The sequence below is a fragment of the Panulirus ornatus genome, chromosome 12 (assembly GCF_036320965.1).
Source record: "Panulirus ornatus isolate Po-2019 chromosome 12, ASM3632096v1, whole genome shotgun sequence".
NCBI classification, from domain to species: Eukaryota; Metazoa; Arthropoda; class Malacostraca; order Decapoda; family Palinuridae; genus Panulirus; species Panulirus ornatus.
The window spans coordinates 10,407,915-10,434,005 of NC_092235.1; the positions used below are offsets into that span (position 1 = coordinate 10,407,915).

General features: G+C 39.6%; 1 protein-coding gene across 1 annotated transcript in view; it reads right to left on the reverse strand.

The window, feature by feature from the left end:
- Positions 1-26,091, reverse strand: part of Dscam4 (Down syndrome cell adhesion molecule 4) — a 415,036-nt gene that overhangs the window by 104,472 nt on the left and 284,473 nt on the right. Inside the window, exon 14 of the mRNA XM_071667322.1 lies at positions 214-362. Within this exon, the coding sequence (XP_071523423.1) occupies positions 214-362 (149 nt within the window). The remainder of the gene's footprint in view (positions 1-213; positions 363-26,091) is intronic.

The window sequence follows — 26,091 nt, forward strand, 5'->3', positions numbered from 1 at the left end:
CTACCTGGGTCAGAGGGGTGCAACTTGACAGCCACTGAAATGCTGGCTCACTTCTCAGCTATCTCTAACCCTCATGATACCTTGGCTGGTAGCACTAGTAATATACCTTCTAGGTCATTGGCTGCCAGCCAACTATTATCTATATACTCTTTAAAGATAATCAAAAGTTTTGAAAGAAATCATATTTTCATCCCCAATTCAGATGTTAAGTACCTTGCACCACCAATTCTATGTTTCGAGTGTCACGGCCAAATGCATTGGCAGCATGGCAGGTGTACGTTGCAGAGTGAGTCCTTGCTGAAGAAGACAGGGTTAATTTTGAGACGAGACCATCCTCAACTGACTCCTCCCGCACCTCAACCCTGAATGAAGAAAATTATTGTAAGGTTTCAGGGAATGTGCAACAGAAGTTTCAAGTTAATGTGAAAATGCTACTCTCATTAAAGGCACAACACAAAGGGCAAAAACAATGTGGTTAAGTGTATAAAACAGAATATAAGTATATAAAATAAACTATTATACAACATTATGATATATCATGAATACTGTGCATATAATCTAAATATATCTTGGGCATGTGAAATAAAGAGAACTAAAAGGATTTTTTATTATCTTCCTGTAGGTCAATTCAGTTTTAATAAACAGAAGTGCAGTTGGTTATACTGTGAATTTCTTACTATAATTTCTTTTTTTCATGACTGCTAACCTTTTCTAATCATTGCAAGACAGCACCAAGAACTTAAGCCCAAGTTTCATGGAAAAAGCCCCAACAGGCTCCTTTACCTGCTTCATTTAACAAGTTGATTAAAAGAGTGGAAGATTTTTAGCCCCTAACTTCTTCCCCTATAAAGTGCCTCCTATAACATGGAGATATGAGGGCAGTATTCTTCATGGGTAGTATTCTTCAGAGATATATATATAGAATACACAGAAATTCTTCCTCCCTTAGCCCCATATATAATTCTACAGTTAATTATTCTATATCATGGATGGCATATTCTTTACATGATACAAAAAAGTTAACTTTTATGAAACACTGACTATATATTTTTCATTTTTGAGGCATTCAAATGCATATGTGGTTCCAACCCAATCCTCATCATCTTTGTATGCCACATCATTATTCTGCTCTTGGTGGCCATTCTTCCAATAAAATTTTTCACTGTTTCTACAAAAACTTTTATACCTGTTCTAAGATAAAATCTTTCAATTCTTTAAACACACAGTAACTATCTATTGAAATGTAAGCATAAAAACTGCTTAATTTCTCCTGTTAGATTATATACATGTTTTGTCCAAAACAATGAAATTACTAACATGAACATATTAACTGTGCAGCATTTGAATGTTCTCAGAAAAGCAATCTTTCTCTGGCATCTTCTGACTCTGCAGTGTCTTGTCTGTTTGAGGATTATTCATTTCTAACTGGTCAACAAGCTAACCCTCCAGAACACCCTGTCTTTAATGCAATACAGTCGCAGGATCATCTGCTAATTCACAATTACTTAATACAACTGATGCTGTTCTTACACATACCAGGACATACTGCATGAAGTAAGGAATGGTCCCAATGGACTCTCTCGAAAAATAAAATAAAGTAATATGATCCAATTGTTTAACTTTTTTTAATACTCTAATTACAGTATTTCTTTAACAAGCAGTCCCTGGTTAATACTGATTTATTATACTTTGTTGCTGTCTCCCGCGTCAGCAAGGTAGCGCAAGGAAACAGACGAAAGAATGGCCCAACTCACCTACATACAGATGTATATACATACACATCCACACACGCACACATACATACCTATACATTTCAACATATACATATATATACATACACAAACATATACATATATACACATGTATACACTTTTGGATGTTAATGTGCTGAGAGGTGCAACTGGAGGGATGTCTGATCATTATCTTGTGGAGGCTAAGGTGAAGATTTGTATGGGTTTTCAGAAAAGAAGAGTGAATGTTGGGGTGAAGAGGGTGGTGAGAGTAAGTGAGCTTGGGAAGGAGACCTGTGTGAGGAAGTACCAGGAGAGACTGAGTACAGAATGGAAAAAGGTGAGAACAATGGAAGTAAGGGGAGTGGGGGAGGAATGGGATGTATTTAGGGAATCAGTGATGGAGTGCGCAAAAGATGCTTGTGGCATGAGAAGAGTGGGAGGTGGGTTGATTAGAAAGGGTAGTGAGTGGTGTGATGAAGAAGTAAGAGTATTAGTGAAAGAGAAGAGAGAGGCATTTGGACGATTTTTGCAGGGAAAAAATGCAATTGAGTGGGAGATGTATAAAAGAAAGAGACAGGAGGTCAAGAGAAAGGTGCAAGAGGTGAAAAAAAGGGCAAATGAGAGTTGGGGTGAGAGAGTATCATTCAATTTTAGGGAGAATAAAAAGATGTTCTGGAATGAGGTAAATAAAGTGCGTAAGACAAGGGAGCAAATGGGAACTTCAGTGAAGGGCGCAAATGGGGAGGTGATAACAAGTAGTGGTGATGTGAGAAGGAGATGGAGTGAGTATTTTGAAGGTTTGTTGAATGTGTTTGATGATAGAGTGGCAGATATAGGGTGTTTTGGTCGAGGTGGTGTGCAAAGTGAGAGGGTTAGGGAAAATGATTTGGTAAACAGAGAAGAGGTAGTGAAAGCTTTGCGGAAGATGAAAGCCGGCAAGGCAGCAGGTTTGGATGGTATTGCAGTGGAATTTATTAAAAAAGGGGGTGACTGTATTGTTGACTGGTTGGTAAGGTTATTTAATGTATGTATGACTCATGGTGAGGTGCCTGAGGATTGGCGGAATGCGTGCATAGTGCCACTGTACAAAGGCAAAGGGGATAAGAGTGAGTGCTCAAATTACAGAGGTATAAGTTTGTTGAGTATTCCTGGTAAATTATATGGGAGGGTATTGATTGAGAGGGTGAAGACATGTACAGAGCATCAGATTGGGGAAGAGCAGTGTGGTTTCAGAAGTGGTAGAGGATGTGTGGATCAGGTGTTTGCTTTGAAGAATGTATGTGAGAAATACTTAGAAAAGCAAATGGATTTGTATGTAGCATTTATGGATCTGGAGAAGGCATATGATAGAGTTGATAGAGATGCTCTGTGGAAGGTATTAAGAATATATGGTGTGGGAGGAAAGTTGTTAGAAGCAATGAAAAGTTTTTATCGAGGATGTAAGGCATGTGTACGTGTAGGAAGAGAGGAGAGTGACTGGTTCTCGGTGAATGTAGGTTTGCGGCAGGGGTGTGTGATGTCTCCATGGTTGTTTAATTTGTTTATGGATGGGGTTGTTAGGGAGGTAAATGCAAGAGTTTTGGAAAGAGGTGCAAGTATGAAGTCTGTTGGAGATGAGAGAGCTTGGGAAGTGAGTCAGTTGTTGTTCGCTGATGATACAGCGCTGGTGGCTGATTCATGTGAGAAACTGCAGAAGCTGGTGACTGAGTTTGGAAAAGTGTGTGGAAGAAGAAAGTTAAGAGTAAATGTGAATAAGAGCAAGGTTATTAGGTACAGTAGGGTTGAGGGTCAAGACAATTGGGAGGTGAGTTTGAATGGAGAAAAGCTGGAGGAAGTGAAGTGTTTTAGATATCTGGGAGTGGATCTGGCAGCGGATGGAACCATGGAAGCGGAAGTGGATCATAGGAAGGGGGAGGGGGCGAAAATTCTGGGAGCTTTGAAGAATGTGTGGAAGTCGAGAATATTATCTCGGAAAGCAAAAATGGGTATGTTTGAAGGAATAGTGGTTCCGACAATGTTGTATGGTTGCGAGGCGTGGGCTATGGATAGAGTTGTGCGCAGGAGGATGGATGTGCTGGAAATGAGATGTTTGAGGACAATGTGTGGTGTGAGGTGGTTTGATCGAGTGAGTAACCTAAGGGTGAGAGAGATGTCTGGAAATAAAAAGAGCGTGGTTGAGAGAGCAGAAGAGGGTGTTTTGAAGTGGTTTGGGCACATGGAGAGAATGAGTGAGGAAAGATTGACCAAGAGGATATATGTGTCGGAGGTGGAGGGAACGAGGAGAAGAGGGAGACCAAATTGGAGGTGGAAAGATGGAGTGAAAAAGATTTTGTGTGATCGGGGCCTGAACATGCAGGAGGGTGAAAGGAGGGCAAGGAATAGAGTGAGTTGGAGCGATGTGGTATACCGGGGTTGACGTGCTGTCAGTGGATTGAATCAAGGCATGTGAAGCGTCTGGGGTAAACCATGGAAAGCTGTGTAGGTATGTATTTTTGCGTGTGTGGACGTATGTATATACATGTGTATGGGGGGGGGTTGGGCCATTTCTTTCGTCTGTTTCCTTGCGCTACCTCGCAAACATGGGAGACAGCGACAAAGTATAATAAAATAAAATATAACATAATTCATACTCGTTGCCTTTAGTCATTCCCATTGCCACCAAGCCACACATGAAATGACAACCCCCTCCCCCCGCATGCACGCCAGGTAGCACTAGGAAAAGACAACAAAGGCCACATTCATTCACACTCAGTCTCTAGCTGTCATGTATAATGCACCGAAACCACAGCTCCCTTTCCACATCCAGGCCCAACAAAACTTTCCATGGTTTACCCCAGATGCTTCACATGCCCTGGTTCAATCCAGTGACAGTGCATCGACCTTGGTATACCACATCGTTTCAATTCACTCTATTCCTTGCACACCTTTCACTCTCCTGCTTGTTCAGGCCCCGATCGCTCAAAATCTTTTTCACTCCATCTTTCCATCTCCAATTTGGTCTCCCACTTATCCTTGTACCCTCTACCCCTGACACATATATCCTCTATCTTTCCTTACTCATTCTCTCCATGTGACCAAACCATTTCAAAACACCCTCTTCTGCTCTCTCAACCATACTCTTTTAATTCGACACATCTCTCTTACCCTTTCGTTACTTACTCGATCAAACCACCTCACACCACATATTGTCCTCAAACACCTCATTTCCAACACATCCACCCTCCTCTGCACAAATCTATCTATAGCCCATGCCTCGCAACCATATGACATTGTTGGAACCACTATTCCTTCAAACATATCCATTTTTGCTTTCTGAGATAATGTTCTTGCCTTCCACACATTTTTCAACACTCCCAGAACTTTAACCCCCTCTCCCACTCTGTGACTCACTTCTGCTTCCATGGTTCCATCTGCTACCAAATCCACTCCCAGATATCTAAAAGCACTTCACTTCCTCCAGTTTTTCTCCATTCAAACTTACCTCCCAATTTACTTGTCCCTCAACCCTACTGTATCTTATAACCTTGCTCTTATTCACATTTACTCTCACCTTTCTTCTTTCACACACTACCAAACTCAGTTACCAGCTTCTGCAGTTTCTCATCCGAATCAGCCACCAGTGCTGTATCATCTGCGAACAACAATTGACTCACTTCCCAAGCTCTCTCATCCACAACAGACTGCATACTAGCCCCTCTCTCCAAAACTCTTGCATTCACTTCCCTAACAACCCCATCCATAAACAAATTAAACAACCATGGAGACATCACACACCCCTGCCGGAAACCGAGACATCACACATCCCTGCCGGAAACCGACATTCACTGAGAACCAATTACTTTCCTTAATACTGATATAAGTACTTTTTTTTTCAAAGTGATCAACATGGCAGGGACAAAAATGTCCTAATCAAGGCCATCTCAGTAAAAGAAAGTAATTAATAAGGGATCTGTAGGTGATTGTAGACCCAACTTTCAAAATGCAGAAAGTTTATACAAGAAAGGAGATGCTAGGAGAATTAATGAGATGGATGGAGCTTGATTCCACTCAAGTTAACAGATAAGAAGAGGATGAGTGACAACATTTGTGTGAGCCATATTCCATACTTAGGCAAATGATACACATATAGATATGAAGTAACTATTCACAAGAAAATAATTATGGCACCAATACAACACTACCAGCTTTTGGATAGCAGACTTTGTGATGTTGATTATGTGGGGTTTCTGGGATGGTGTGGAAGACATAACAGAGAAGCATTACAGGCTAAGTAGCAATGGAGTTCAACAGTTATGGCAACTCTTGCTGTGGCCACCCCCTTGAGGGAGTTCCTGGTGGGAACTGCATCAGAGATAAAGACACATAGAAAGACAGAGATATTGGGAGAAACTGAAGTTTAACAATATTAAATTCAAAAAGGTTACTGCTTTCTCACTCTGAAATGATGCACAGGTCTGAAATGAAAGAGGAACTGTGATCAGCTAGAGAAAGAACGAATGGGAGTAGGGGAAGGGAAAGTGAGTGGACAATGTAATGTGAAATCAGCAGCATAAGAGAGCACAGCGTTGGAAGTAGAAGAGACATCATTATTGAAAGAAGAAAGAGAGTAGATGATAGAACAATTGTTAACTCAAAGGAACACCAGCAGTGATAGGATACGAGAAAAAAGTCACTCCAACAACTATATCAATGGAATGGCAAGACAGGAAACTATGCATTAGAGAACAGTGAAACGCAAGTAAACTAAAGGGGGTTTAAACAGCAAAGACTTATGCCATACCCTGTCAAATGTGGTAGAGGATAGATGGGAGCTTGGCAGTAGAGACCCTAGGGCATTAGTGGAAACCTCACAGGCAGAGGAATCAGCAAAGAAAGATCAAGTAGGGTCAGTTAAGGATAACTCTGGTGGTATAATCAGCAGGTTAGCACAGCTACAGGTCAACTCTCAGGAAAAATTTATGACCAAGGCCAGTGTGGGGAGGGTAGAGTAAGGTGGTGAACACAAAACAGATGGAGAACTGTCTCTCTCCCACTGCTACACACACAGACATTAACAGTGATAATACAAACACACATACCGACAGTAAAAAAAGGCAAATTCAGCACAGAAATTGGCTTCAAGAAAAATAAGTTTAATATACATAAATGCCTGGAGCATCATTGCAAAATGCAATGGACTTATATCCTATACAGTTACAGAAAAACCAAACATTATTGCAAATCTCAGAGATGTGGGTAAACTCTGAGAATAAACAATCATCGAGTTAGCAATATTCGGATATAAACTATTCATGAAAGATTGCTTATACAGGGTAGGTGGTGGAGTTTTGATCTAAGTTGATCTAAGTTGATAACAATCTAAGAGCTATTAAGACAAGCAAAGTAGACACACACACACACTTATGACTCTCTTTATATTGCCATTACCAACAAATTCAAAAGTAAACTATATCTCAGCATTAATTACAGACCTCCTCAGCAAAAAGAAGACAACAATAAGATGCTATACAATGAAATCAAAACTATAGTAAACAGTGAAGAGGTTATAATAGTAGGAAACTTCAGCAGTCCAAACATGAACTGAAATGTTAACAAGAGACCAAGAGAGAACAAGACTAATGGAAGTGATTGAAGATGCTATTCTGGAACCATGGAAGCGGAAGTGAGTCACAGGGTGGGGGAGGGGCCGAAAGTTCTGGAAGCATTGAAAAATGTGTGGAAGGCGAGAACATTATCTCAGAAAGCAAAAATGGGTATGTTTGAAGGAATGGTGGTTCCAACAATGTTATACGGTTGCGAGGCGTGGGCTACGGATGGAGTTACGCAGAGGAGGGTGGATGTGTTGAAAATGATATGTTTGAGGACAATATGTGGTGTGGGGTGGTTTGATCAAGTAAGTAATGAAAGGGTAAGAGAGATGTGTTGTAATAAAAAGAGCGTGGTTGAGAGAGCAGAGGAGGGAGGGGGTATTGAAATGGTTTGGTCACATGGAGAGAATGAGTGAAGAAAGATTGACAAAGGGGATATACGTGTCAGAGGTGGAGGGAACGAGGATAAGTGGGAGACCAAATTGGAGGTGAAAGGATGGAGTGAAAAAGATTTTGAGCGATTGGGGCCTGAACATGCTGGAGGGTAAAAGGCGTGCAAGGGATAGAGTGAATTGGAACGATGTGGTATATTGGGGTCAACGTGCTGTCAATGGATTGAACCAGGGCATGTGAAATGTCTAAGGTAAACTATGGAAAGTTTTGTGGGGCCTGGATGTGGAAAGGGAGCTGTGGTTTTGGTGCATTGACAGCTAGAGACCGAGTGTGAAAGAATGTGGCCTTTGTTGTCTTTTCCTAGTGCTACCTCGCGCGCATGCAGGGGGAGGGGGTTGTCATTTCATGTGTGGCGGGGTGGCGACGGGAATGAATGAAGGCAGCAAGTAAGAATTATGTACATTTGTATGTATGTATATGTCTGTGTATGTTTATTATTTATCTTTATTTATTTTGCTTTGTCTCTGTCTCCCGCGTTTGCGAGGTAGCGCAAGGAAACAGACGAAAGAAATGGCCCAACCCACCCCCATACACATGTATATACATACACGTCCACACACGCAAATATACATACCTATACATCTCAATGTACACATATATATACACACACAGACACATACATATATACCCATGCACACAATTCACACTGTCTGCCTTTATTCATTCCCATCGCCACCTCGCCACACATGGAATACCATCCCCTTCCCCCCTCATGTGTGCGAGGTAGCGCTAGGAAAAGACAACAAAGGCCCCATTCGTTCACACTCAGTCTCTAGCTGTCATGCAATAATGCCCGAAACCACAGCTCCCTTTCCACATCCAGGCCCCACACAACTTTCCATGGTTTACCCCAGACGCTTCACATGCCCTGATTCAATCCACTGACAGCACTTCTCCTCGTTCCCTCCACCTCCGACACATATATCCTCTTGGTCAATCTTTCCTCACTCATTCTCTCCATGTGCCCAAACCATTTCAAAACACCCTCATCTGCTCTCTCAACCAAGCTCTTTTTATTTCCACACATCTCTCTTACCCTTACATTACTTACTCGACCATTACTTACTCGATCAAACCACCTCACACCACACATTCTCCTCAAACATCTCATTTCCAGCACATCCACCCTCCGGTGCACAACTCTATCCATAGCCCACGCCTCGCAACCATACAACATTGTTAGAACCACTATTCCTTCAAACATACCCATTTTTGCTTTCCGAGATAATGTTCTCGGCTTCCACACATTCTTCAAGGCTCCCAGGATTTTCGCCCCCTCCCCCACCCTATGATTCACTTCCGCTTCCATGGTTCCATCCGCTGCCAGATCCACTCCCAGATATCTACAACACTTTACTTCCTCCAGTTTTTCTCCATTCAAACTTACCTCCCAATTGACTTGACCCTCAACCCTACTGTACCTAATAACCTTGCTCTTATTCACATTTACTCTTAACTTTCTTCTTTCACACACTTTACCAAACTCAGTCACCAGCTTCTGCAGTTTCTTACATGAATCAGCCACCAGCGCTGTATCATCAGCGAACAACAACTGACTCACTTCCCAAGCTCTCTCATCCACAACAGACTTCATACTTGCCCCTCTTTCCAAAACTCTTGCATTCACCTCCCTAACAACCCCATCCATATACAAATTAAACAACCATGGAGACATCACACACCCCTGCCGCAAACCTACATTCACTGAGAACCAATCACTTTCCTCTCTTCCTACACGTACACATGCCTTACATCCTCGATAAAAACTTTTCACTGCTTCTAACAACTTGCCTCCCACACCATATATTCTGAATACCTTCCACAGAGCATCTCTATCAACTCTATCATATGCCTTCTCCAGATCCATAAATGCTACATACAAATCCATTTGCTTTTCTAAGTACTTCTCACATACATTCTTCAAAGCAAACACCTGATCCACACTTCCTCTACCACTTCTGAAACCACACTGCTCTTCCCCAATCTGATGCTCTGTACATGCCTTCACCATCTCAATCAATACCCTCCCATATAATTTACCAGGAATACTCAACAAACTTATACCTCTGTAATTTGAGCACTCACTCTTATCCCCTCTGCCTTTGTACAATTGCACTATGCACGCATTCCACCAATCCTCAGGCACCTCACCATGAGTCATACATACATTAAATAACCTTACCAACCTGTCAATAATACAGTCACCCCCTTTTTTAATAGATTCCACTGTAATACCATCCAAACCTGCTGCCTTGCCAGCTTTCATCTTCCACAAAGCTTTTGCTACCTCTTCTCTGTTTACCAAATCATTTTCCCTAACCCTCTCACTTTGCACACCACCTCGACCAAAACACCCTATATCTGCCACTCTATCATCAAACACATTCAACAAACCTTCAAAATACTCACTCCATCTCCTTCTCACATCACCACTACTTGTTATCACCTCCCCATTAGCGCCCTTCACTGAAGTTCCCATTTGCTCCCTTGTCTTATGTATATATATGTATACAGTGAAATGTATAGAAATGTATATGTGCGTGTGTGGACACGTATGTATATACATGTGTATGTGGGTGGGTTGGGCCATTCTTTCATCTGTTTCCTTGCACTACCTCACTAATGTGGGAGACAGGAACAAAGTATAATAAATAAATACATAAATACCTTCTTGATTTTGTCCTCACCAGTGATACAAACTTAATCAACTCTTGTGAAGTAGTCTGTCAAGACAGCAATCACAGCTTGATTAGATTAGAGATGAATTTAGATTTTGAAATATATGACAACAAACTCTTGATCCTGGATTACAGACCAGCAAATTTTGAAAACATTAGACATGAAATTTGCAGAACTAATTGGTCAAAACTTGATGTTCACTCAGTAAAGAAAATGAGGAATAATCCTAAAAACACCACCTCAAGATTGAAAATAAACATATTTCACAAATTACAAAGAGAACTTGCAATATTTCAAAACCATCGTGGATGAATAGAAGAATAGAAGGACTAATTGGCCAAAAGAAGAAAACATAAAAGAAATTCAAATCAATGGGAACTGATGAAAATCACTAGGAATTAAAATCCAAAGAGAGTGTAAGAAGGTCATAAGACAATAAACATGAGGAAGAAAAAAGAATTTCCTTGAAAGTTAAGAATGATCCTAAAGAATTCTTCAAATATATAAGACACAGGAAGACAGTAAAAGAGGGGACTGGACCATTACAAAATGAACATGACACACTAACTAGTGACGACAAAGAAATGGCTACCACATTGAATTATTCTTGAACTCTGAGTTCACAAATGAAGAAACATCTCAAATACAGCAACCAATGAAAATGTTTCAAGGATCTGATGAAGATGAGTTGGAGAAATAAAGAGCTCTAAAGCACTTAAATACATGGACCAATTAAATCCTAACAAATCCAATGGCCCCAATAACTTTACTTTAAGGAGGTTCAGGAGACAGCTGATATATACTCCATATCAAAAATATTCAACAAATTTCTATTGGATGGTCAGTTGCCAACTGACTGGAAACTAGCGACTGTTACTCCTATATATATATATAAAAGGAGACAAATGGTGTGCCTTGAACTACCGCCCAATTAGCCTAACTTCAGTGTTAGGTAAAACAACAGGAAAAATAATACAAGATAAAACTCATGTTTCTAGATCACGAAATTATACCAGACAATCAACACAGTTTTAGCAACAGAAGTCTGCCTGACAAATCTGCTGGAATTTTTTAATGTTATTTATCAGAATTAGAATTAATAAGTACCATTTATTGTAGTATATTTAGATTTTCAAAAGACTCTCCATATAGTACCTCACACAAGACTTTACATAAACTGAAAGCACGTGGAATTGGTGAAGAACTCTGTACATGGATCAGAGACTGGCTTACAGGAAGAAAGCAGCATCTAGTATTAAACAGTGAAGCCTCAGATTGGCTAAACATAAAGAGTGGTGTGGCACTGGGGTCAGTCTTAGGCTCAATTCTTTTCAAAATATATGTTAATGACCTAGAATTCAGTCTCATGTCTAAGATCTCCAAATCTGCTGACAGTACTACACTAGGACATAGAGCTGTAAACAAGTGGGACTGAAAAATGATTCAGAAATCTTAACTTACTAGCAAAGTGGTCAGACAGATGGCAAATGAAGTTTGATGTAGACAAGTGAGAAGTCATGCACTTTTGAGACAACAGTATCCCTTAAGACTGCAAACTATTCAATAACTCTCTAACTAAAGTAAATGAAGAAAAGGGCCTTGGAGTTGTCATTAGCAACAATCTGGAGTACACTAAACAGAGTCAAGCAGTAAGTAAAAAAGGCAACCAAATGTTAGGTTTCACAGCCAGGAACATAGTTTACAAGACACCAGAAACAATTCTCACACCTTATAATTCTCTCATAAGACCACAACTTGAATATGCCATTCAGTTTGGTCTCCAAACTATAAAAAAAGCAAAGGAAAACTTAGAGCAAGTATAAAGATGCACGACAAAATTGATCCCATCCCTTACAAATCTGGCATACAGAGGCTAAAATGATTGGATCTCTTCTCCCTTAAAAATCTAGACTTCACAGTGACTTCACACAAGTGTTCAAAATTCTGAACAAGGTCGAAAAAGTAAAGCACGAACATCTTTTCGAAATACAAGAAAATATGGTTACCAGGACAAATGGAATAAAACTCAAAGTTAAAAGATATAGTACAGACATGGGAAAAAGCTTCTTTTCCAACAAGTGTGTTGAGCACTGGAATGAGTTAACATCAGATGTAGTGAATGCTAAGATTATAAATATCTTCAAAAGTAGTTTAGACAAATATTTTATAAATCTAGGTACTGTATACTCTGAGAAAAATGCCAGAAATAAACTGCATAAACCATAGTGTAACGGGGATGGTAGAAGCCTAATGTGTAGCAGCAGGGAACTGTTGATAGCTTAAAATATTGCAGAGTGAAATTACATTTTCTTGTCAAGTTATCCTCCTTTCTTTTTTCAGAAAGCCAGTTGTGGGCCAATCAGACCTACTGTTATCTGTCTCTCATGTTAGATGTTGAGGGCTATGACAAAAGTTTCACCAAAATTCCTGAGAAAGTGGGGAGACGGAGGTGAGTCACATAGGAGAGACCATGAGTAGATCTAGGACTGCAAAATCCGTTCTAGGGATCTGAAAAAAGGGAATGGGATTCTATTTCAGAATGTGAGAGTGTAAGATAATTTCAAAGACTCTGGAAATAGAAGTGAGAGCAACTGGGCAAATCACAGCCTTCCCTCTGATCACCAGTATGGCTTTCATAAGGCTAGATCCACAGGTGATATTCTTTCCTATCTTACTAATGTCTGGTCATCATCCCTGAAAGATTTTGTGGAGTCATGTATAGTTGTCCTTGACATATCTAAGGCTTCTGACAGGATGTGGCATCAGAGTCTCATCTCTAAGCTCCTCTCCTTTGGCTTCACTCCCTCACTTTACTCCTTAATGTCTAGCTTCCTCTCCAGCCGATCTATCTCTGTGGTTGTTAACAGATCAGCTTCCCCCTTTTTCTCCGTCAACAGTGGTGTACCGCAAGGTTCTGTCCTATCCCCCAACACTTTTTCTCTTTTTTTTCAGTGATTTCCTCTCCTCCACAAATAATCCAATGCACTCATACACTGATGACTCAACACTACATTCATCCACTTACTTCATTTCTGCTCCCTCTTCTCTCACTCAATCTGCGTCTCATCCTGACACAGCTTCCTCAATAAAATGATACTTGGGCAGGATGTTTCAGTGGGGTAGACAAAATCTTGTAAAATTTAATGCCTCCAAGACCCAATTTCTATCCATCTCTCTATCGAAAACTCCTCACAACTCTTGTCTCTCCTTTGACAGTTCTGCAATTCCACTTCTTGATTCAATGAACATACCTGGTATTACTATAACATCCACTCTTTCTTAGAAACTCCACAATACAGGAATAGCTAAGACTGCCTCCCAGAAACTGGGTGTCCTGTTTAGATGTCGAAATTTCTCTTCAGAACAGTTGCTCCATTTATACAAGGGACTAATTCGTCCTTGTATGGAGTACTGCTCTCACGTTTAGGGTGGTTCTAGCTCTGCATCCTTACTTGACAAAGTTGAGCTGAAAGCAGTCCAACTTATAAACTGTCCCAGGCTAACTTCCAAACTTGACCCCCTTGCCCTATGCTGCAATATTGGTTCACTTTCCCTCTTCTGGGTATTTCTTTGGTTTTTGCATTTTTGCTCTCAAGAACTAGCTGTTTGTGTGCCCAAACCACTAACTAGACCACATAATTCTCGGCTTACAGCTGCATCATGTAATTATTGTGTGGCCATCGGGATGGGCCATTATGATACCTACTTTAATCCCTACATGTCGAAGCTTTGGAACTCTCTACCTTCTCGTCTTCCCCAATAGCTATGACCTGACCATGCAGAGATAACCTTCTACCTCTCCCAAAGTGCCAAAGTTGGCATTTCAGGGGGAATAGAGGATGAGCAAACCCAATTACAGTTACATTTGGGTTTAAAAATATCACTATGATTTCTGCACACTATGATCATAGAGTGCTGGTTTCCAAAAGCAGGAAATGCAGTCAACTGGGATTGTTTCTCTTAACTTCCCTGCCCACCCATTCAGTAATACATATTGTTAAACATCTGGCAAGGTTATCTTCCCTTGAGGGGTGAATAACTTCTAGTGCATTCCTTGATCTTCTTTTTTTTCTTTTAAACTATTCGCCATTTCCCGCGTTAGCGAGGTAGCATTAAGAACAGAGGACTGGGCCTTTGAGGGAATACCCTCACCTGGCCCAATTCTCTGTTCCTTCTTTTGGAAAAAAAAAAAAAAAAAAAAAAAAAAAAAAATTAACATATCAAATATTCTTGCTGACCTGTGTCTCCTCCCTTTTGGGTCCAAACTAATGGTAAACTTTTCTAGCATTACTAAATGGTTTACCTCTTTTTCTCCTTTACAGGAAGTTCTGAAAGTGTCTAGCTATGGTAGCATGTCAAAGAATGGCATGAAGGACACATCATTAGGATCTTTTAAGACTGTGATAGTAGATGAAATCAGAAATGCATCATTTCAAGTAGGAGAAGCACAAAAATGAGCAGGTACTTTAGAGAAGTGCTAGAATCTATTTCTAACAACAGATGCACAAATAAAGTCAGTAATGGACTTAAATCAAGGTAATCATGTTATCTATTTTCAAGTGTATTTATGGAGCTGTTGTGATATTCTTGTAAATAATTCATTAATAATGTGAATAATCCAGTTGGAGAAACAGTACTTTGCTTCATTCCAAGTAAAATGCTTGCATATGAGTTTATATCCATTATTGCACATGAAATCAGAATGATCTAGTCTTACAAAATTGTGTATATCAAGGTTGATAAAGACAATCATAATCCTATGTGATGGTACTACATCATCTCTTAACTTTCTCTTTTCTAAACTAAATAAGCAAGGATTATCAAAACAACTCTAAAGAATAATTTCTCAAATCAGATATCATGCTGGTAGCATGCAGCTAAACTCTTTATCAATCTTTTTGAAGCTAAACTCTCTTTATTCTACCTTTTCCAGTATGGCAACCACAAATGCACAAAATAATCAAGCTGAGGATGCACAAATGAGCTGTAGAGTGACTAACAGTTTCTTAGATCTGCATCTAAGTGCCTAACATATGATGTATAAAACAATTCATGCAATGCATGCTTGGATTTAAGTTGTTGGGGACTATCACAACTTACTCTTTTCTTTATTTACATTATGTACAGTAGTTCAACCAAGTTCATACTATGGTCTGTCCTTGCATTTTGACATCAGATGTGTAAAACCTTGCACTTACTGATATCAAACTTCATTCACCAATTGTGAATGCAATTTCCAAGTTTGAGTAAGTTTGTAGCTGCTGTTATTCAATTTCTGTTGCAGCTTTACTTAACAAATCACTTTCAGCTGCATATAATGACTTCTTACAACATATGGTTCATTATCAATCTCATAAATATATCACAAAGAGAAACATTCCTAAGGGTAATCCATGCTGCACTCCACTTGTTACACTGAACCATTAGTCACTGCTTTGTTTAAGGCCAGTCAACCAATGTACTAGCCAATCTACACCACATGAAAACTTTAGATGGTTATCTCTGATAATGAGGAATTTCATCATATGCTTTCTGAAAGTCTAAATAAATGGTATTAACTGATGTACTTTTACTGTATATACTGATGACATCATAAAAGAAATCAAGCAGATTTGTCAGGCATAAATGACTGTCAAAAACCAAGCGGCATGTAGTTAATGAAATTCATAACTTCATCTCGCAAGACAATTTCAACAATGCACAAACCATGAACATCAAGCTAACCTGGTGACAATTTTCAGGCATGGAATTCAAACCTCTTTTGGAATATCAATGTTACACTGGTAAAATCAAATCCTTGGGAACAAACTGAAAGGACCAATAATAAGCTTACTTCATTATTATATAAAACTTGGCAGAACCTACTGCTTTATATACTTTCATTCTGTTTCATGCTGAAAGTGTATATGGATGGAATATATTGATATCCAGTAAAACATTAACATCTAATAGGTCTGTTTTCAATGAAAAAATCTTTGCTTTTGCTTCCATCATCATTAACTTAGTCACTGTCTCCCACAAGTAACAGACCAACTGACTATGCAATGACTTTCTTGCCTCTAAAAACCACAGTAAACATTTTTCTTGGGTGTTCACTTGCAGTTTTTGGTACCATACACTAAGCCTTAATAATGCTTACTTTTATGCACATTTCTATTTTTCAATTCAAATTGGTACCATACAGTGTGCCTCACAATAAAGCTTCCTTTTATGCACATTTCTATTTTTCAATTTAAATTTCGATATTCTATCTTGCTGACTACAACAATGATGGTCCTTGAAATCATTTCCTCCTCCCTCCAAGAAATTAGGAATGTCCTGAATGCTTTGCATCTATCATGCAGACCAAATTCACTATGGACATAGCTGTAGATAAATCTTACTTTCTCTGCCTGGAATGCTTTTCCACTACCTCATGTATTCAATCCATGTCCAATATTTTCTCAGTAGTTAGGGCTGCCTCTCATAATAATCTCAAACATAATTTCTCCAAGTAGTACTTTAATATTACTTGAATTCAAATGACAAATCAAACTGGGTGGCAGGAACCTCACAAGTAAAAACCAAACATCATAAACTTGTCATAAATGTACCCATCATTTCATTTGCCTCATATGTCTATATGTATCACAAAAGATACAATCTTCATGGGAGAAAATTATGTATCTGAAGCTTTAACTGCACCACCCAGACTTTCACAGGGGGCTATCAAAGGTTTGAAAATATCAAGCAGCTTACTGTATGCTATCTGGAGAAGTAAAGCCTTTTCCTGTACCTCACTTCTCTGTATACAGTCTTTAAAACTTTTCCTTCACTTATTTGAACACTGGCTGAAATACAAACTACTGTTAGTTACGATTTTTTCTATAGGTATAACCTGCACCATCAATGCTATGATAGGCTAATGATTTTTTTCTTACATGTTTTTAAGTGTATGCCTGTAATGTATATAGCTTGTCACCAGTGTTGCATCCTGTCTACATGCTGAAAGATTAAAACACTTTGGTGTATAGGGTATAACCCATAAACATTCTTAGTGCACAATCAGTAAAATGCCCTAGCTTTATTCCACTTTCTTGTTTACCAACTCTGTTCATGGGTGAATCACAGGCACATCAACAAACTTCCTACAAGTGGCACTTCTCCTCCAATGTGGAAGGGTATTCAGTGTAAACTACAGTATTAAGATACTAAATTAAACTTTTCATTTATTGCAAGTAACTTTTAATCCATAAAAGGTGATCTTTAAACCATACAGATTTCAATATCAGGGTACTGCAAATAATTCTCTGATTTTTCTCCTTCATCAAAGTTATGAGCTGACATTTCAAATGATGCTGCAGAACATCACTGTAAAACCAACAAACCATAACAGTGTAAAATCTTTGTAAAAACTTCTATAGAGGTTGAGATGAAGAACCTAAAGGCTTTTTTATATAAAAAAAACTATAAAAAAAATCTTATCAGCTTATTATAAAATGGGTCAGTAACATTACTGTCGACTCTTCCTGACAAATCTGCAATGCACTCTCATATGATGCAAAGAGATCAGCCTAAGGGTTCAACATGAAAGACAGGATCCACTTGAATACTACCACATCCACTGACATTTTTCATTTAGATCATAACAACCTAAAATGAGCATGTGCCCATATGTTGTAATCTCTGATTTTTCATGGATACTAAGGTAGAAATGGGTTCAGTTCTCTCTAAGAAAAATAATGGCACAACCTTCTCTGTGGTGCTTTCCATATCCACATGTACCCCCAAACCCAACTTCAAATTGTTCAAAGAAGTCAGAAAACTATCAATTCTTTCCCACTGAAAGTGTAACAACTTTGAACATCTGTCCATCTTCCTGCTCCTCAGGGCCCCTTTAGAGAATGGCAACCTCATCATTTGATGCACCTGTCCAATTAGCAGGCCTACATGAGCCCCATAAGGCATATGTTTTGGTAGCTATTCCTTGTTGATTAACCATCTCACACTACGTGAGCTTCATAAGGCACATGTTTTGGTAGCTATTCCTTGTTGATTAACCATCTCACAGCTTTGCAAAGCTTTTGTGATATATCTGCAACCACATTACTTTATCTAACAGGAAAAACTCTGTTCATCTTTGAGGCTAATTGGGCATTTGTGGAAGCTTTACCAAATTCAAGATGAAACCTGCTTCCTGAAATATTTCTTTGAAAAAGTAAATTTGCCCAGGCCATATCTTTTAATTATGTGATGGTTAGGAAGTTGTCAAAATACATAAATACTAACAATTCAGTGAAATAAGTTTTGAGAAGAGGAATGAAACATACTTGGTATTCCAAAGGGTACTGCTCCGATTTGCTAAATTTTCTTGCCTACTTGGAAAGCCAGAAACTTCCTCATTCTGGGATGTATCAAAATATAACGCACTTAATCTTCAAACCAAATCTTATGGCACACACATACTCTGGAGAGCACACATTTTCCTCTGTGGTTATCTAAAACCATCCTGGTTTAATCTGCATGTTTAAAATGAAAAGTCTAGCATCAATCATACACTCCTTTTTTAAAATATGAAAAAATAACATCTTAAAATGAATGGTCACTTGGTCAATTCTATCACATTGTTTATGTCTAAAACACAAACCTTTAAAAACTCACTTAAGGTATGACTTCTCAATATCTGAGAGAGGATTGGACAACACAGTTTTATAAAACGATATGTGTCCTTTTCTAGCTGCAGCAACAATATCTGAGAGAGGATTGGACAACACAGTTTTATAACATGATCTGTGTCTTTTCTAGTTGGAGCAAAACCCATCTGCTAAAGTTTCAAAATCATAAGAATTCTTAAAGCCAACTCCCAACAAAGTCTGCTGAAAAACACACATATCAAAGTTCCAATATCAAAAGAATTCTTAAAGCCAACTCCCAACTCTCATCCTGCTACATTAAAATCATGTAGAAGCTGGTTTTGACATATAAGCTCTGGAATGGAAATCTTGAAAAAACTGCTCTAACACTACTATTACTCCTTACAAAATTCCTGGATCCCTCTTAAGAAAACGTCCAGCAAATCCTGTCTTACAACAATTTAATTTTTTCTTGGCTTGCTTATTACTAATTGCCTCCTTTCCCAATCCGATAAACGCCTACTATCAAATGAAAAACGTCTAGTTAAAGAGGTGCACCCTTTCTTAATTTCAAACTTTCTGAACTGCATTAACAGGGAAGAGAAGTTTAAAAAAAGGCAAAGACTACAGAAGTTTTAAAAGTTTTCCAGTTACAGCTTAACAACTCTCCCTTTTTAAATGAAGACTATGAGAAAAGCTTCCTTACATGGGTCTGAAAACTGTTTAACCCTTGAACCACAAGACAAGCCAGAAGTTACAGTATCATGTGCATGATTGAAAAAGAAAATTCTTTGTCAATCAAAAGGGAAAGAAAAGTAACATTACTTCTGTGCTGACCTGGCTGAGTGCTCAGCAAGCAAGAGGAGGGTTACTGAGGCTGATGTGCCTGACAGCTTGAGATAAGAGGGAGGATATAGAGTTCTTGTTCCATTCTTTTTCATGAACTTTATATCAGACTCTCTTCCAATTCCATGCATAAACACAGCAATATTGGTGAATAAAATGAATACATTAAGAAATATCAAACTACACAAACTAAAGATGGGTAGGAGGTGGCTGGCACACCTGGGGCGATCCTTCCTTACCTTGAGATAGGAGGGGAGGATATGGAGGCTGTGTCTGCATTATCATAATCCACACATTTATGTAGAAATATTATGCAACATACATTCCTAATACACTTTATTTTCATACATATTCATCATTTCCCCCATTAGCAGGGTAGCATCAAAAACAAGACTAAACCTTAGAGGGAAAATCCTCACATGGCCCTCTTCTCTGTTCCTTCTTTTGCAAAAGGAAAAACTGGAGGGGAGGATTTCCAACTCCCCTACTCCACATCTGAAACATACTATAAAGTATTCAAGCTCTTTCTGTTGCCAAGGTTCCCCATCATCCTAAGATTATCTACCTAAGAATATTAGGTACAATTGTTATGTATTCTTCAAGCATGAGTGTAATGGGGATGTTGGAAGAAGGGTCCTGTGCCAGCTTCCCTTTTTCATACTATGATAGAAAGGAGGATAAAAGGCAGTAAAAGAGTGGGGGACTGGCCCTCTTAATTAAAGATACCCTTAATTTCTTGAATAAATAGTGGAGGATGGCCCATTCAGAAAACACATACTGGGTTGAGCAACTGTTGGGAAAAAGTGCACAGTTGTGTCAATATCAAATAATCCTCAACAATATTCCGATCCAGAACAAATATACACTGACAGCAATGAACAAATAATCAGGATAGTACATGAAACTTTTAAAGAATCACTTTTCAGTGAGTGAAGTGCTGATAATGGGTGATTTCAAATATCAAAAGAGAGACTGAGGAAGCTGGTTTCTCATAATGACAGGGAGTCATGGGGACACAAGTTATCGGAGTGTATAGAGGAGAATTTCCTATACTAACATGCAAACGAGCAAAATAAAGTAAGAAGAAATGATACACCATCATTACTAGAGCTTAACTTCACATGGACATTGAGAATATTATATATGTTCACCAACTGTAAAAAGTGATCGTGTAATGCTCAAGTTTGACTAAATAGTAAATGAGGATATATATATCCCTGGGGATAGGGGAAAAAGAATACTTCCCATGAATTCCCTGCGTGTTGCAGAAGGTGACTAAAAGGGGAGGGAGCGGGAGGCTGGAAATCCTCCCCTCTCGTTTTTTAATTTTCCAAAAGAGGAACTGAGAAGGGGGTCAAGTGAGGATATTCCCTCAAAGGCTCAGTCCTCTGTTCTTAATGCTACCTCACTAAAGCGGGAAATGGCGAACAGTATAAGATAAAGAACAGTGACTAAACAAAACATAATGAGGAGATATAATTATGGAAACCATAAAACTCAACAATCTCCATGGCAACATCAATTGGGAAATGGAGTTCAATAAACAAAAACCAGGGCTCTGTGAGGAGAGGTTCTGTGAACTTACAATGAAGTAGGAATGTGGGCATGTCAAGCTCTCAATACAGAGGGAATGGTAAGCAAGAGAAAAGAAAGGTTTTACATCAGATGTAAATAAGCTTCAAGAGGTGCAGTGGAAAAGACATAAATGGCACTGCAGCCAGCCAGTACTGTATAGGAAGATGGGGCTGGAAGAACAGAGAAACTTTGAAATCAGTAATGTGGGCAAGGAATGTGTACATTTAAAACTCTTTCAAAAATTCATCAGGAACAGATTGTCAGTCAAAGAGCAGTTAACAAGACCAAAGGATTCTAAGAGATGAAGTGCGAGGATGATGTAAGAATAAGTGAGGGACTGAATAACAAGTTCAAAAGTATTTTCAAAGTGGAAGACACTACATCCCCAAAACCAGCAAGATGGAAAGGGAATGAGGTTTCAGAACTAGAATAAAAAGAATGGAATGGCAAAAGGCATACAGCGTGAATCTTTTGCCCATGCTGTGAGAAACCTGACACATGTGACACAACGAATATGGGGGGGCCCAACTTTTATCCTGGTGACCCCCTTTACAAATAAAGTAATGCTCTTGGCACTTTTTAATGAGGGGTTGAAAGAACGTTTCTGTGGTATGAATGTTAATTCACCATAGGTGTAGCAGAAACAATTCTGACTATTTACACAGTTTCTTGGCATTGGTGGATGGGGTATCAGTACAACACTTGAATGCACAAAAGCAAATTCGGTCAACAGAGTGGAAAAGACACTATTTCCACATTGAATTCTAACCCGCAACTAACAAAGAACTGCTATTCAGGAGTGGCCACTGTTTGAATGTCCCAACATTTCCAGTTGTGTTTCTACAGGCCCCAGTTGACTCGTTTATCTAGGCTTGTGCTTTCAAAAAGAAGCTATTGCACTTCAAAAACAATAAAAATAGCTATGTCTGTCAAACTTTTTGTTTCAAATGCTTTGTAGAGCACTGGTACATATACACTGTATGTAATGATTTGAGAGGATGCTGGAACAATAAAACTATGGGTGATAGAGAAATTCTGAAAACATATTTGGATTCTTATCCCTAGAGAGAAAGCAACTATAAGAAATGGGAACAGAAGGGGGGAACCTTCCCTCCAGTTTTTCCTTTTCCAAAAGAGGGAACAGAGAAGGGGACCATGTGAGGATTTTCCCTCTAAGGCTCTGTTCTCTCTTCTTGACGTTACCTCACTAATGCGGGAAATGGTGAACATGTTATTTATTCATTTTATTTTGCTTTGTCGCTGTCACACGCGTTAGCAAGGTATCGCAAGGAAACAGATGAAAGAATGGCCCAACCAACCCACATACACATGTATATACATACACGTCCACACACACAAATATACATACCTATACAACTCAATGTATACATATATATACACACACAGACATATACATATACACAAATGTACATTATTCATAGTTTGCCTTTATTCATTCCCATCACCACCTCGCCATACATGGAATAACAACCCCCTCCCCCCAAATGTGAGTGAGGTAGCGCAAGGAAAAGACAACAAAGGCCCCATTCGTTCACACTCAGTCTCTAGCTGTCCTGTAATAATGCACCGAAACCAGAGCTCCCTTTCCACATCCAGACCCCACAAAACTTTCCATGGTTTACCCCAGACACTTCACATGCCCTGGTTCAATCCATTGACAGCATGTCAACCCCGGTATACCACATCGTTCCAATCCGCTCTATTCCTTGCACGCCTTTCACCCTCCTGCATGTTCAGGCCCCAATCACTCAAAATCTTTTTCACTCCATCTTTCCACCTCCAATTTGGTCTCCCACTTCTCCTCGTTCCCTCCACCTCTGACACATATATCCTCTTGGTCAATCTTTCCTAACTCATTCTCTCCATGTGACCAAACCATTTCAAAACACCCTCTTCTGTTCTCTCAACCACACTCTTTTTATTACCACACATCTCTCTTACCCTATTATTACTTACTCGATCAAACCACCTCACACCACATATTGTCCTCAAACATCTCATTTCCAGCACATCCACCCTCCTGCGCACAACTCTATCCATAGCCCACGCCTCGCAACCATACAACATTGTTGGAACCACTATTCCTTCAAACATACCCATTTTTGCTTTCCGAGATAATGTTCTCGACTTCCACACATTCTTCAAGGCTCCCAGATTTTCGCCCCCTCCCCCACCCTATGATTCACTTCCGCTTCCATGGTTCCATCCGCTGCCAAATCCACTCCCAGATATCTAAAACACTTAACTTCCTCCAGTTTTGCTCCATTCAAACTTAGCTCCCAATTCACTTGACCCTCAACCCTACTGTACCTAATAACCTTGCTCTTATTCACATTTACTCTCAACTTTCTTCTTTCACACACTATATCAAACTCAGTCACCAGCTTCTGCAGTTTCTCACATGAATCAGCCACCAGAGCTGTATCATCAGTGAACAACAACTGACTCACTTCCCAAGCTCTTTCATCCACAACAGGCTGCATACTTGCCCCTCTTTCCAAAACTCTTGCATTTACCTCCCTAGCAACCCCATCCATAAACAAATTAGACAACCATGGAGGCATAACACACCCCTGCCACAAACCTACATTCACTGAGAACCAATCACTTTCCTCTCTTCCTACACATACACATGCCTTATATCCTCGATAAAAACTTTTCACTGCTTCTAACAACTTGCCTCCCACACCATATATTCTTAATACCTTCCACAGAGCATCTCTATCAACTCTATCATATGCCTTCTCCAGATCCATAAATGCTACATACAAATCCATTTGTTTTTCTAAGTATTTCTCACATACATTCTTCAAAGCAACCACCTGATCCACACATCCTCTACCACTTCTGAAACCACACTGCTCTTCCCCAATCTGATGCTCTGTACATGCCTTCACCCTCTCAATCAGTACCCTCCCATATAATTTACCGGGAATACTCAACAAACTTATACCTCTGTAATTTGAGCACTCACTCTTATCCCCTTTGCCTTTGTACAATGGCACTATGCAAGCATTCCGCCAATCCTCAGGCACCTCACCCTGAGTCATACATACATTCAATAACCTTACCAACCAGTCAACAATACAGTCGCCCCTTTTTTATAAATTCCACTGCAATACCATCCAAACCCGCTGCCTTGCTGGCTTTCATCTTCCGCAAAGCTTTTACCACCTCTTCTGTGTTTACCAAACCATTTTCCCTAACCCTCTCACTTTGCACACCACCTCGACCAAAACACCCTATATCTGCCACTCTATCATCAAACCCATTTAATAAACCTTCAAAATACTCACTCCATCTCCTTCTCACATCACCACTACTTGTTATCACCTCCGCCATTGCCCCCTTCACTGAAGTTCCCATTTGTTCCCTTGTCTTACGCACTTATTTACCTCCTCCCAAAACATCTTTTTATTCTACCTAAAATTTAATGATACTCTCTCACCCCAACTCTCATTTGCTCTCTTTTTCACCTCTTGCACCTTTCTCTTGACCTCCTACCTCTTTCTTTTATACATCTCCCATTCATTTGCATTATTTCCCTGCAAAAATCGTCCAAATGCCTCTCTCTTCTCTTTCACTAATAATCTTACTTCTTCATCCCACCACTCACTACCCTTTCTAATCTGCCCACCTCCCATGCTTCTCATGCCACAAGCATCTTTTGCGCAAGCTATCACTGCTTCCCTAAATACATCCCATTCCTCCCCCACTCCCCTTACATCCTTTGTTCTCACCTTTTTCCATTCTGTACTCAGTCTCTCCTGGTAATTCCTCACACAAGTCTCCTTCCCAAGTTCACTTACTCTCACCACTCTCTTCACCCCAACATTCTTTCCTCCTTTCTGAAAACCTCTACAAATCTTCATCTTTGCCTCCACAAGATAATGATCAGACATCCCTCCAGTTGCACCTCTAAGTACATTAACATCCAAACGTCTCTCCTTCGCGCACCTATCAATTAACACGTAATCCAATAATGCTCTCTGGCCATCTCTCCTACTTACATACATTTTTTTTTTTTTTTTTTTTATATACTTTGTCGCTGTCTCCCGCGTTTGCGAGGTAGCGCAAGGAAACAGACGAAAGAAATGGCCCAACCCCCCCCCCCCCATACACATGTATATACATACGTCCACACACGCAAATATACATACCTACACAGCTTTCCATGGTTTACCCCAGACGCTTTACATGCCTTGGTTCAATCCATTGACAGCATGTCAACCCCGGTATACCACATCCTTCCAATCCGCTCTATTCCTTGCACGCCTTTCACCCTCCTGCATGTTCAGGCCCCAATCACTCAAAATCTTTTTCACTCCATCTTTCCACCTCCAATTTGGTCTCCCACTTCTCCTCGTTCCCTCCACCTCTGACACATATATCCTCTTGGTCAATCTTTCCTAACTCATTCTCTCCATGTGACCAAACCATTTCAAAACACCCTCTTCTGTTCTCTCAACCACACTCTTTTTATTACCACACATCTCTCTTACCCTATTATTACTTACTCGATCAAACCACCTCACACCACATATTGTCCTCAAACATCTCATTTCCAGCACATCCACCCTCCTG